Source organism: Vombatus ursinus, unplaced genomic scaffold (assembly GCF_900497805.2).
Source record: "Vombatus ursinus unplaced genomic scaffold, bare-nosed wombat genome assembly UNPS02006779.1, whole genome shotgun sequence".
NCBI lineage: Eukaryota > Metazoa > Chordata > Mammalia > Diprotodontia > Vombatidae > Vombatus > Vombatus ursinus.
The window spans coordinates 8,588,704-8,602,629 of NW_020946557.1; the positions used below are offsets into that span (position 1 = coordinate 8,588,704).

Genomic DNA, 13,926 nt, shown 5'->3' on the forward strand with positions numbered 1-13,926 from the left:
TTCAATTTTGGAATGAAACGAGAATCTTGTAGGTCACTCAACAGTTTAGGACATTCATTAAACAATAAGAAATTTACTAAGCCACAGAAAAGGAAAGTCAACAAAACATGCATTGAGTTCACTCTAAGTTGAATCAGCTGGGCAAATGTCCCCTGCCACTGAGTTACCCACTGTGGTACACCATCCAAGCCTCAGAGAGCACCTGGAGTTTTGTGTGACTATTTTGTAATCAGTGATATTAACAGCATGAGTATTTAGTCCCTGGAGACAATCAAGTCTTAAAAATGGTTTCAGTTTTCTCAATCCCACCTAATCTTAGTGCCTTTCTTCTTGGATTGTCTCTAGTTTAGGCTGTATACAACTTGTGTGCACATAGTTGTTTGTATGTTGTCTCCTCCATTAGACTGTAAGTAGCTTGAGAGCAGGGATTGTCTTGCCTTTCTTTTTATCCCCAGCCCTTAGAATAGTACCTAGCTCATAAGATGTCTAAGGGAAAGCTAGCCTAAATTGCATGGGGGGTGGATAGTATATGGAGGAGAGATTAGGACATTATTCCTACTACAAGTAGGGTAGGGATTCTTGAACCAAGTTTTGTCTGTGATGCAATTTCCTCCATCTTCCGGGAGCTTTCACCTTCTTTTCATGAAATAAGGTGGTACCCTACCCCTTGTTAGACTGTATTTGATCTTCACTTTGGAGATTCCAAAGATTTGCAAACCCTAATGTAATTAGGAGCTTTCCTCAGCTGTTGTCTAAAAGAAGATCTTAAATAAAAATGTGGCTTCCAGTTCCTTCTCATCTTTTCCATCCTCCTCCATTTGCACATTTTGACATCTTCCATCACCATCTTACTTCTGACATTGGCGTAAAGAATTTTGAAAAGCACTGTAGAAATGTGAGTTATTATCATTATGTTCATTATGTCATGTATCATTATATTAATATCATTACGTTAAACAGCCTTCATACATGGGCATCATTCCTCAGCTTTGTAAAGCTTCACAATATGTCCCTGTTAGGAGTTAGATAAAGGAACTCACAAGGGCATGTTGGGAACTTATGACAGTAATCTGGGCCTAAGGGAAAAAGACACCACAATTTAGACTTAACAGCAGCTCTTTGTCCTCTATTTTTGTTGTTCGCAGACATTTCAGGAATGGAGACGCTAAGTGCTCTGCTCTGACTAACAAGGTGTTTGTTGTTCGAGCTTCCTTCCTTTAACGGTAACGTGGAGCTCTCACCTGATGCTTTAGAGACTTGTCGGTTCCTATCTATTGAGAACTGAGGAGAACTGAAAGGATTTCAGTCTATTTTCCATCCTCCTCTGTCTCTCCTGTAGTGTTTACAGACCATTTCTCTAATTTTTTCTCAAGAAGCCTGAGCTCTAGGATTTATTTGCAATTAATGATTTCACAGTAACCATAAGTCTTCCAATGATTTCCCTGTTCTTGAAATGAAGACAGTATTTTGAACAAGTAGGGACTCCATTAATAAGACCTGGTGCAATTGTCTTCTTGATATCAAGCAAAAAGGGAGGACACGATGCAATGAAGTCATTTTTCTTTGCATTTCTTGTTTAAAAAATGGTTGTAATTGTTTCTCATGTTCAAATCTTTTTCTAGAAGCATATAGATAGTATAGGATTACAATACCTCAATGAATCTAAATTTTTCATAGCAAATATATGTTGGGGCCTCTCTATATGGTTCTTAAAGTCCATTGGGGTGGATGAAATCATCTTTAGATAAAAGATTATTGTCATGAGGTTCACCATGTACTTCCAGCAGTCAGGTATTTACAGGGAAACTCTGTAAAAGAAGAATTAGGCTTATTCTGTTGGATCACAGAAGGCAGATGTTGAAAAGGAACAAATTTCATCTAATTGTAAGATTAAATTTATTGGGGGGAGCTTCCTAACTATTAGAGTTATTCAAAGGTAGAATAGGCTACTTTGGGAGATAATGGGTAGCCTATTTATGGAGGCCTTCAAGAAGAGTCTGGATAACCACTTATCAGATATGTTAAAGGGAAGTTCTTTGGTGGGGTATTAGACTAAAATGGCTGCTGAGGTTCCTTCCAAGTCTGAAGTTCTATGATACCATGAAATGCTCTTGGATGAAGTGACCTTAGATAGGTTTCATGATAAATACTTTGCTCCATACCCAAATCCGTGCCATAGTGAATTGTATTTGATGAAATTTTTGTAGAAATTAAAGAAATGTTTATTAGAAATAGAGGGATCTTTCTCACGCCATGTTTGAGAAAAATAGTATGCTTCTACTTTGATCACTGGGGCAGCTAAGTGGCTCAGTGGATAGAACACTGGGCCTGGAGTCAGGAAGACCTGAGTTCAATTCTAGCTTCCTACACTTACTGGCTGTGGGACCCTGAGCAAGTCACTTAATATTGTTTGCCTCAGTTTCCTCATCTGTCAAATGAGCTGGAGAAGGAAATGGCAAAGCATTCCAGTATATCTTTGCCAAGAAAACCTCAGATAGGGTCACAAAGAGTTGGATGTGACTGAAAAATGACTGAACAACAACATAAGTTTGATCATCGAGCAAAACTGAAAATCCACTCTTGATGAAGTTAATTTTTTGTTGTTACTTTCATCACTCTGGAACATTGCCTTATTATCCATTCTTCCCCCATGAACAGTACTCTACTGCTAAATATATGAGGTGCATACCCATTCTCCTTACATACACTGTAGGAAGAAAAATCAGAAAGAAGCTTCTTTCCATATAGTTTTCTTTTAAAGTTATTATTAATAATAATATAATAATGATTATTTCAAGGGCCTATGATTTCCTCAATGTGGAAATTCCTTCCACCAATGCAAATTGGGGAAGGGAAAAGGGAAGAGAAGGAAATAAGCATTTATATATACCTATTATAGTTTCCTCATTGGTTACTACAGTGCCTAGCACATAGTAGGTGCTGTGTTTTACAAATATTATCTCACTTAATCCTTATGACAACCCCCCAAAGTAGTTGCTATTATCATCCTCATTTTATAGCTGAGGAAACAAAGGTAAACAGAAGTTAGATGACTTCCCCAGGGTTACACATTTAGTAAGTTGTGTGAGGCCAGATTGGAATTCAAGTCTTCCTGAATTCAGGCACAGCACTCTATCTACTATACTGTCCAGCTGCCATCTGTAGGATAGACTCTAAAGGATGCCCTAAGATTCAGAGAAGATCATTGATTTACCCCTGTTCTCATAACAACTAATAAAATCAGAGGCTGCCTTACATCCAGATCTCCCTGACTCCAAGTACAACATTCTATGCACTAATACTATGCTGTCACACTGGGAATAATAATAGCTTAACTTTATATAACACTTTATGATTCCACACAACAATTCCAGGAGAGAAGAATTACAGGTATTATAAAAGCCCCACCCTACAGATAAGGAAACTGAGACTCTAAAAGATTAAGTAGCTGGAACCACTCCCTGTGGTCCCTTCTGCCAGAGAACACTGACTGCACACACTTGCATTGGTTGAATGAGGTAAGAAAGGGTATAGCCAGCAGTGGGACAAAGGGGCACTGATAAATCATTGAAATCCACAGATACTCCAAGGATCTCATTTCTGACTCACTTCCCTCTAGAAAAACAGATTAATTTGATTTTTGTCTATCTTCCTTCTCTCTCTCTTCTGGTAGTCTAATAACAAGCAAGATGGTCAAAAAGATAGCTCACAGAAAGAAGAAGAGAAGTAAAAGATTAGAATCACCAACCATTCTTACCCAATGCCTGGTCTGGAGGGTGATCTAAGGTGATCACATGGGTTCCAGCCAGCCTACATGCTAGCCGATAGTGTGAAGGGTTTGGGGGAATCCTAGCCTCTCAGTTCTACGTCTTTTTTCCATCTTTTGGCTTCTTGCTCTATCAAGAATGGAGAAAGTATCTGAAACTCATTCATACTTTTTCAGTAAAAACTGATAATAACTTAGTTTTCTTTTCATGAGGTTGGGATGGCAGTATATTTACCTCAATAAGGCTTTGGTAAGGAGAAAAATGTTATATTAGACCTAACAATCTAATCTGACACAGAGGATTCCCAAAGTTGATAGCAAGGCCAAGTCTATAAACAAATAGCCTTCAGATTTGATTAAGGTAAAGTATGAGTGACCAAAAACAGCTACATTAATCAGGCACCAGATTTAGAAAAGAATGCCTTTGGCTGAAGGAATGAAGTTCTAGTTGAGGACTTGCAGGTCCCAGCCAGCAGGCAGAGGAAGGATGTGAGGCAGGGGGACCTTCTGTCCTAAAATCAGGCCAGTGGTCAGTGGCCTCCTCTACCTACAAATCCAGGACTTCATACAGTACAGAAGAGGAGAGACCACAGATTTAGAGCAGGAAAAATATTAAATATCATCTAGTTCATCTACCTCACTTTACAGATTAAAACAAAAAAAAAAAGACCCAAATATTCTGCCCAAGGTCACAAAAGGTAGGAAGTTAGAAAGGTGGTCTCAAACCCAACTTCTCTGCCTCCAAATCCTGTGGTCTATCTTTTCTGGAACACCAGACTTATTTTTGTGTAGAAAGGAAAGTATTCATTCTCTTGCCAAATGACTTCAAATGAAAATTCTCAAAGAATTCAAGGGCCAAGAAGAATTTCCTGAATGCATTGAGATTCCTGGATGCATATACAAAAATAAATTCATTTTTTATCATCTTTATTCATATTCATACTCCTTTTTTTTTTGGAGGCAATTAGAATTAAGTGACTTGAATAGGGTTGAACAGCTATTAAATGTTTGAGGCCAGATATGAACTCAGGTCCTCCTGACTCTCCAGGGCCAGTGCATAATTTACTTTTAAAAATAGGACTACCTAGAAGGCCAAATATGTTAGAAAAACAGCAAGCAGTATATTTAACCCAATAAGGTTTGGGTGGGGAGAAAACATTATATTAGACCTTTCTAACAATCTAATCCGGCATTCCCAAAGTTGATAGCAAGGCCAACTATGTAGATGAATAGCCTTCAAATTTGATTAAGATAAAGCAAGAGTGATCAAATACAGCTGCATTAGTCAGGCACCAGATGTTTATGGTTGTGTTAAAAGGTTAGATATATTATCCATATTTTCTTTCAAGTTTAATGAAGCCATAAATAACCAACTCCTTTTTGAGTAATATTAGGATATTTTTTCATTTAACTTATGTACTTGTGTCCTAACTAGCCTTCTCCCCACATGCCTGCTTATTACTCCCACACACTTATTAATGATTTATGCCTCAACATTTGGGCTAAAGATTCTAGCAAAATATTTACAAGGTTTATGAAAAGAAAGGAGAAAGGAGAAAATTCATTTTCTAAATAGAAGACTGGCAAAAATTACTAAAATACCTGTTCAAAAGAAACTGTCATCCGGAGCTATACCTAGGGCAAGAAAACTGGGGCATTGTCCTAGGATACAAAAATGTATATAGCATTGATAGCAGTTTTACATCTTCAGCAAGATAGAAATGATTGAGTTTACTTCCAAGTCACATGACCCAACAAGATGGAGGACTAGACATTTTCTTTGATCCTCATAATCTCTCAAACCTCTCCAAAACAGAAATTATGCAACAAAGAGAAAGCACTTTCAGTTATCTCCATTATCTAGGACCAGGAATTCAGAAGAAGGTAAAAATTTCCATAAACTAATGTGTAATTTTAACTCACTCAACACTACCTCCCTCACTACACACCCTGCTATTGGTAGCAAGGTTGCCCTGGACCACTTGACCTATAAGCTTAACAAAATGCATCCCTACACCCTGGTCCTGCCCCACCACACTTTCTATCGCTATGGAGATCCAAGCTCCAAACAGCACAAATTTGCTGAGACCTCAATAGCTAGCATCACAGCAGCATGCTGTGCTGCAAAAGATCTCCACAACAGAGCAGAAGAACAAAAGGAACAGGGCAAAACATATGCCTGGGCTTGAAATGGAACTCAACTCCACACCCTGACATCCCCCTGATCCCAAAGCTTCAGAGAGCCAAACAATAGAAATCAACCTAAACTTCAGGAGCACCAGTATGGTAGCACTCTGTTCTGCCAGGCCAGAGAACTGAGAAACAGAGGGAACTGGATAGAACACTGAGTATAGGGGATGTGACAATCTATTAAGCCTGAGAGAAACAGCTCAACAGTTGAGAAACAATAAGAAGCAAGGAGAAAGATCGTCAAATACAAAGAAAGGAAATTCAAATAACACAAGACTATTCTGCACTCATCGGAAAATGCAGGAAGGAATGGAATATTGTATTCTGAAAAGCAGTGGAGCTCAGGATGCAACCCAGGGTGACCTTCCCTGCAAATTCAAGTTTAACCATAAATGAAAACAGATGGACGTTCTATAATAAAGAGGTATTCAAAACCTTAGAAAGAAATTTACACCTGAAGAGATGATTTGCCTCTCAAACACTCAGATAACAAAAATGTAGGAGGAGTGTACAAATACAACCAAGGACAGCAACAATGTGACAGCAGAGGACCCAGTAAGAGATTTCTTTCTAAATGTACATGAAGAGACAGAAGTGAAAACAGACAACAGATGAAGGTAGAGCCAGTAGCATTATGGACAGAACCTTGTGGCACCTCACCTGGAAGTGAATTAATTTTTTGCTGGACTTAATTACCAAAAGAAAAAAAAAGAAGGTATATGGAAGAGGAGAGGTCAGGAAGGGATTGAGGGGAGTGTGTGATGCACCCTGGTCAAGAGCTAGCAATGAGGGGAAGTTGACTCCTTTGATCTCTCAGGAAGAGAAGAGCTTACAGAGGAATGGATGAGGAGGGAGAAGGAATTTAAAGGGGGAGGAGTGGGAAGGAGACCTTGTTTTGGGGGTGGGAAGAGGTTCTACTGGTGAAAGCTTCTGTGGGTGAAGAGAGATGTTCTATGAAGGAAGATGGGAACCATGTGCCGGATGTTGGCTGCGGGGATTTGGTGCTTGAAAAGACCATTCATTCTTCCTCAGGAGGGAGATGAAACTCCTAAGGGCAACTGGTAACCAGGGGAGTCAAAGGTTATGGGGCCAGGGAAGAGATTTTGAGGTCAGTGGTAGATTGCAAAACTGGGGACACTTTTGGGGGACAGCGCAGTATCCTCTCTTTTCACCTAAAGGAACTGGCATTTTTCTGGGAGTGATGCACCATAGAAAAGGAAAATCTATGAGGCAAGTTCTACAAGGCAGTGGCCAAACTTCTTGGAGGGGAGAACCCAGAATGGATACCTTGGGAATTTTGATTCCACAGGGAATACGGAGAATAAAATGAAAATTTTAAAACTAATGAATAGGATTAAAGGGGAGAAGAAGAGGGAATCTATTTGACTAGCTGAGAGAGAAAAAAGAGGGGAAGAACTAAATAGCTAGATAAAATAAAGAGGGGAAAGGAATGAATAAGCAAAGCTCCAAAGGGAAAAGTATGAAAAATGAGACGGGACATCAAGGGTGAGGGAAAGAGAATCAGTGGGAATATGGCACCTTAAAAAAGATTAAGCTAAAGTAACTGAAGAAATATAGTATTGTGATTCCAATGGAAGGGGGGAGAAAATCATAACTTGGGGGAGGGGAAACATTAGAAATAAATAAATGGATCAAAATATAAAACTAACTATCATAATTTTAAATGTGAGTAGATTAAACAACCCCCTTCCAAAAAATGAAAAAAGAGTAACAAATTGGATAACAAAACAAAACCCTACAATCTATTGCTTCTAAGAAACACATTTAAAAAACAGACATACACAAAGTAAAACTAAGAGGATGGGGAAAAAAATTATTATGCATCTAAATCCAAATAAGCAAGAATTGCAATCATGCTCTCTGACAAAGCAGAAACAGATATTCAAAAAAGAGATAAACAAGGAAACTACATTATGCTGACAGAAACCATAAACAACAAACCAATATCAGTGATAAACTTATATACTCCAAATGTCTTAGTGTTCGAATTCCCAAAGTCAACATTAACTGAGCTACAGGAAGAAATAGACAGTACTACAATAGTAGCAGTGACTTAAATGTCCCTCTCTCAGTATTTGATAAGTCTAACACAAAACAAACAAGAAGGAAAATATGGAACTGAAGAAATTGCTGAAGAAAATAGAGCTAAAAGCCTTATGGTATCTTCTAAAAAGGATTATAAAAGAATATTCTTATTTCTCAGTATCACATGAAACTTTTATGAAAAATGGACCATGTACCCTTAAACACAGAGATATGGCAAACAAATGTAAAAAGACATAAAAAGTAAATACATCTTTTATAAATCATAATGAAATAAAAAATAGTCATTGTTTGGGGAACCATAAACAAAAGACACAGAATGAAGTAGGCATAATAATGAACTCCTAAGTAATGTGGGTAAAAGAACAAATCATAGAAATAACAATTATATGAAAGAAAATTACAATGATGGAACAACATACCAAAATTTCTGAGATAACAGGTAAAGCAGTCCTTGGGGGAAAAAATCTTATACTTACAAATATACATTAACAAAATAGAAAAAAATAGAGGATTAATAAACTAAATATACATTTTTAAAAATTAGAAAGCCAAACAATAAACAGCTAAAATAAACACAAAAGATCAGATATGAAAATTAGAAGAGGAAACCAAAAACAAAACAGAGAAATAAGTAAAAGTGAAAGCTAATTCTCTGAAAAACACTAATAATTTCATTAGTTTGTCAATTTCGACAAACATTTAGCTAGTCTGATTAAAAAGAGGGTAAAAAATAAAATCAATGAAGTAGAAAATTAGCAACATAACACAGACACAACCACAACATAACCAGAAGAAATAAAAATAATAATCAGAACAGATTACAGTGATTTATCCAAGAAATTCATTATGACCAAGTTAAATTTATACCTTGGATGCCAGGATGATTCAACATTAGGAAAACAATCACATTAAAAACCGAAACCTCCAAAGCTACGTGAGTATCTCAAGATACAGTGAAAACCCTTTAACAAAGGGAGGGAGGGAAGATTCTATGAAGTATAGGTATAAAGGGACAATTTTTTTTACTTTCATAAAAAGCATCGATCTAAAACCAAACACAACCATCATATATAGTGGGAAATACATTAGAAACTTTTCCAATAAATACAGGAGAAAAGTAAAGATGTCTACTCTCTCTACTATTATTTGATATAATTCTGGAAATGCTAGCAACCACAATAAGAAAAAAGAAGAAATTAAAGGGATAAAGATAGGTAAAAGGAGATAAAACTATTCCTATTTGCTGATGATATAATGGTAAACTTGGACAATCATAGCAATCATCAAGGATACTAATTGAGACACTTACTAGCTTTAGCAAATTTGCAGGCTACAAAATAAATCCTCAAAAATACTTACATTTCTACATAAAGATAACAATCCAAGAAGCAAAAATAGGAAGTAAAATCCCATTAAAAATAACAACGAAATGCATAAGAAACCCAAGGATCTATCTACAGATGCACACAAAAGACTTTATAGATTCAATTATAAAGTGATCCTTAAAGAAATAAAGAACAACTTAATTAGCTGGAAAAAATATTCAGTGTTCATGGCTAGGCCTTGCTAATTGATACAATTTTATTTTATGCATTTTAATACATTATTCTGAGGAGAGGTCCATCCACAGGTTTCACAAGAGGAGTCCATGGCACAAACAAGATTAAGAATTTTTGGTCTGGTCTAACTCTCTCATTGTACTGAGAAGGAAACTGAGACCCATAGAGAGGATGTGACTTTTAAATTTTCTTTTTTTTATTCATAACTTAACAAACATCAAATAAAATCAGCATTTGCATGTATGATGCAGGCCAGAAGGAGAGAATTGTACATAAGCTGCAAGTCTCTGTTATAAGATTTGCAGAAAGGGAAATGAGTTTTCTAATGTCACACAACTAGTTAGTAGCAAAACAGACTAGAATTCAAGTCTCCTGACTCCTAGCCTGGTGCCAGTTATCTGAGAAATAAATCTATACAAAGGGTTTAGTAGGGTTAATAGAGTTAATGTCTTACATTTTTCCCCTCCTCTTCCATTGGACAGTTTTTCATCACAATGAAAAGCCTTTGAAGAAAGGCACTAGGGGCAGCTAGGTGGCGCAATGGATAGAACACCGACCCTGAAGTCAGGAGGACCTGAGTTTAAATCTGGCCTCAGACCAAACACTTGACATATACTAGCTGTGTGACCTTGGGCAAGTCACTTAACCCCGATTGCCTCACCCAAAAAAAAAAAAAAAAGGCACTGAATTCCCTCTAGTCCTGGTCTTTCCTGATTTCTTTGGAAACCATTTAGGGTTTCTCCAAATTCATTCCTGTGTCCTGTTCTAGCTGTTACCAAACCCAGGCTCTGGGGCATCCTAAAGGCAACTGTGTTGCTGAGGAAAAGGCCAGCACAAGATTTAGGGTCAGAGGACCTCAGTTCAAATCTTGCCTCTGTTGCTCACTACCTGTGATACCTGATACTAAAAATGACAATACTACCATATCAATGAAATTACCAAGGAGATAGTTTATAGAACAAAACTCATTTAGAAAACAAAAGATCTAGAACATCAAGGGAAATGATGAAAAGAGGTAGGGACAAAAGGAGACCAGTACTGCCAGACCTGAAACTATGTTATAAAGCAGCAGTCATGGAAACCATCAGGTATTGGGGTTAGAGAGAGGGACAGAAGGAGACAGGTGGAGAGGGAGAGAGAACAGGCTCAACAAGGGAGAATCAGAAACAATGGAACTTGGTAATTCAGTGTTTAACAAAGTGGAAAACAAATTACCTAGGGAAAAACTCCTTGTTTGATTTTTTAAAAACTGTAAAGCAATCAGACAGAAATTACTCTTAGACTAATACCTTACACTGTAATTCTATAATATATCTTAGTTACACAACCTTAATATTAAAGATCACACTATTAAAAAATTAGAAAAGAAGCAGATCATATATATCTTTCAGAGCTATGGGTAGGTGATATCTTTTTAACTAAACAAAAGATAGAGGCAATTACAAAAGGCAAAATAGATATCTCTGATTATATGAAACTAAAAGCTACTACACAGACAAAATTTATGCGTCAGGATAAGAATGAAAGTAATTGAATGGGGAAAAAACTGTACCAAATATCTCTAAGGGTTTGGTATCCAAGATAAACAATTCATACACATACATAGATTTACATATGTATCCAAGATAAATAACTTGTATATATGTATGTATATACACATATATATGCCATTCCCAATACATAAGTGGTTAAAGGATATGAAAAAATGATTCTCAATTGCAAAGTATTCATAACCATATGAAAGAATGCTCCAAAATCACTAATAAGAAAAATGAACATCAAAATTACCCTCAGGTTTCATCTTACTCCCTACAAATTGGCAAAGATGACAAAAAAAATGGAAATAGTCAATATTGGAGGGGTTGTACAAAAATAGGCATCATTGTTGATGGAACTATGAAATGGTACAACTGTTTAGGAAAGCGGTTTGGAAAAATGCAAACAAAGTAACAAAAATATTCATACCTTTTGAACCAACGATCCCATTACTGGACTTATACTCCAAGGAAGCTCTTGATTAGAAGAAAGTTCCCATATACACCAAAATATTTTTAGCAATACTTTTTGTGATAGCAAAGAACTAGAAAAAAGTAGATGACCCTTGATTGGACAATGGCTAAGTAAATTATGGTACATGAATTGTGGATATTATTGTGCTGTAAAAAAAAATAATCTATGTGATGAATATAGAGCAGCATGGAAAGATCCACACAAACTGATGAATAATGAAGTAAGCAGAGTCAAGAAAGTAATAGGCATGACCACATCAATGTAAATAGAAAAAAAAAACAACCATACACACAAAATCAAAAGTGAATAATGTAACAAAATTATAAAGATTACTTGAGTAAAGAGATGAGAGGACATCTCTAACCTACCCCTTCATGAAAGTGAAAGGTCCATAAATGTTGCCCATTATGTATGTTTTCAGACTTTTTCAATGCATTTCAATTTGCATTTCAATGCAAATCAGTTGTGCTGATTTTTCCTCTTTTTTAATGCCTTTAACAAATACTATTTGTTATATGGGATAGCTCTCTAAGAGGGAGAGGAGGTGAGATACTTGGGAAAACTATGATAATGTTAAAAACCCAAAAGGTATCAATAAAAATTTATTTAAAAAAAAGAAATGCCTAAATTTAGTATCTGATTAATAAGAATTATTACATAAAATAGGACCACCCACCACAGGTGAACACTGGTCGAGCCCCCTTTTTCCCTAACTCTTATCTTCATAGCATCCTGGTCCTGGGGTCTCTCCCCACAAGTGAGTTTTTCTTAAAAATTTAGTCTGAGGCTATATTTCATGCTAGATAGCTAGACACATAATAGATAGATGACATTTGTTAAGCATTTAGTATGTGTCAGGCACTGTGCTAAACAAGCACTGGTTATACAAACTGCATTCTGTTTTGTACGATAGTTATTTGTACAGTCTATATCTCATCTCCCTTTCTAGATTGCAGTTTTTTAAGAATGGGGGAATTAAGAGTATATTTCACATGGAATTTTTATTTCCAGTTTCCTCATCCATAAAATGGGGATAATAATAGCACCTAACTCACAGGGTTGCCATGAGGACCAAATGGGCTAATATATGTAAAGAGATTTGCAAACCTTAAAATGCTATATAAATATTAGCTATCATTATTTATCCTTATTCCTCCCTCAATTCAGTGACTTGTATGCAATAGGTACTTACTAAATGTGTGTAGCATGAATAACTGAATGAACCTGTGGTCTTACTATGTTAATGACTCTGGTATTATGTCTGCTTTAGTTTTCAGGACTTTATCTCCTGTCCTTCTTCACTATCCTCGTCGGGCTGGTTCTCTACTCCTCCACCTCCACATACATAGCCCAGGACCCTCGAGTATACAAGCAGTTTCGAAACCCATCAGGAACTGTTGTAGACTTACCAGCCTCTGGGCAGGTGGAACCTTCAGTCACCTATACCAGCCTAGGTCAAGAGATGGAAGAGGAGCCCCATGTGAGAGTTGCCTAGGATTAGGCCCTCCTAAGCCACTGAGGGTGACTCAGTGGCCACGTATATGCCCATCATCTCTGTATTGTACATAGAGAAAGGTATTTACCAGGTGCAGTTTACACAGGTGGACTGCAAGGTAGCAAATCTGAAAGCCTCTTGCAAAGAACAAGCTCATTGTCCCCGGAGACTCAGACTCCAAAACATCTTACTTGGAGAGGTGTCTGTCTAGGGTGTACAGTGACCGCAATTCCCTCTGCATCGATTACTGTGAAAAGTTTTGAATCAAAAGCTAGTATTATTATTGTTTTTATTATTATTACTGTTATTATTATTGAACCAATATTCAAGAGGGGATTTTGCACACCACCCCCACCCCTACCCCAAATACAAATCAAATTCTACCAGTTCCACAAGCAGTTGCATAAATCCCACTTTTCTATGGCAAGTCACTTTTTAAAAATCATATTTAATTTTTTTTTGCATAGACTTTGAGAGTGATGCATGCTACAGGAGCTCCACCCCAGAAAAGCTTAGTTGGCCTAGGAATTTGGTGGTTAGCAGTTAATCCACCATCTGTTGGATTGCTGGCTCAAAATGTCATCTGTGCTGTGACCCTTGTGGGGAGGGGCAACTGACCATATAATTCTCTATTCTAGGAATAGATCTAAAATGAGCATTTTAGCCTTTTTATATTTGCAATCACTACATTCTCATCCAGGCCATTGCCTTCTGTTGTGCCATGAGGTTTCAGCCAACCAAGTCCCTATGATAATAGGGTCAGGGATGTATCACTGCTATGGGTGTGGGGAAACTCCAGAAACCAAGTCATTTTTTTCGAGACATTTGTTTTCACCCAA

The 13,926-nt window shown here is 37.0% G+C and overlaps 1 protein-coding gene across 1 annotated transcript in view; it reads left to right on the plus strand.

Moving 5' to 3' along the window:
• Positions 1 to 13,087, plus strand: part of SLC35F1 (solute carrier family 35 member F1) — a 534,036-nt gene extending 520,949 nt beyond the window's left edge. Inside the window, exon 8 of the mRNA XM_027848652.1 lies at positions 12,863 to 13,087. Within this exon, the coding sequence (XP_027704453.1) occupies positions 12,863 to 13,087 (225 nt within the window). The remainder of the gene's footprint in view (positions 1 to 12,862) is intronic.
• The last annotated feature ends 839 nt before the right edge of the window (positions 13,088 to 13,926 follow it).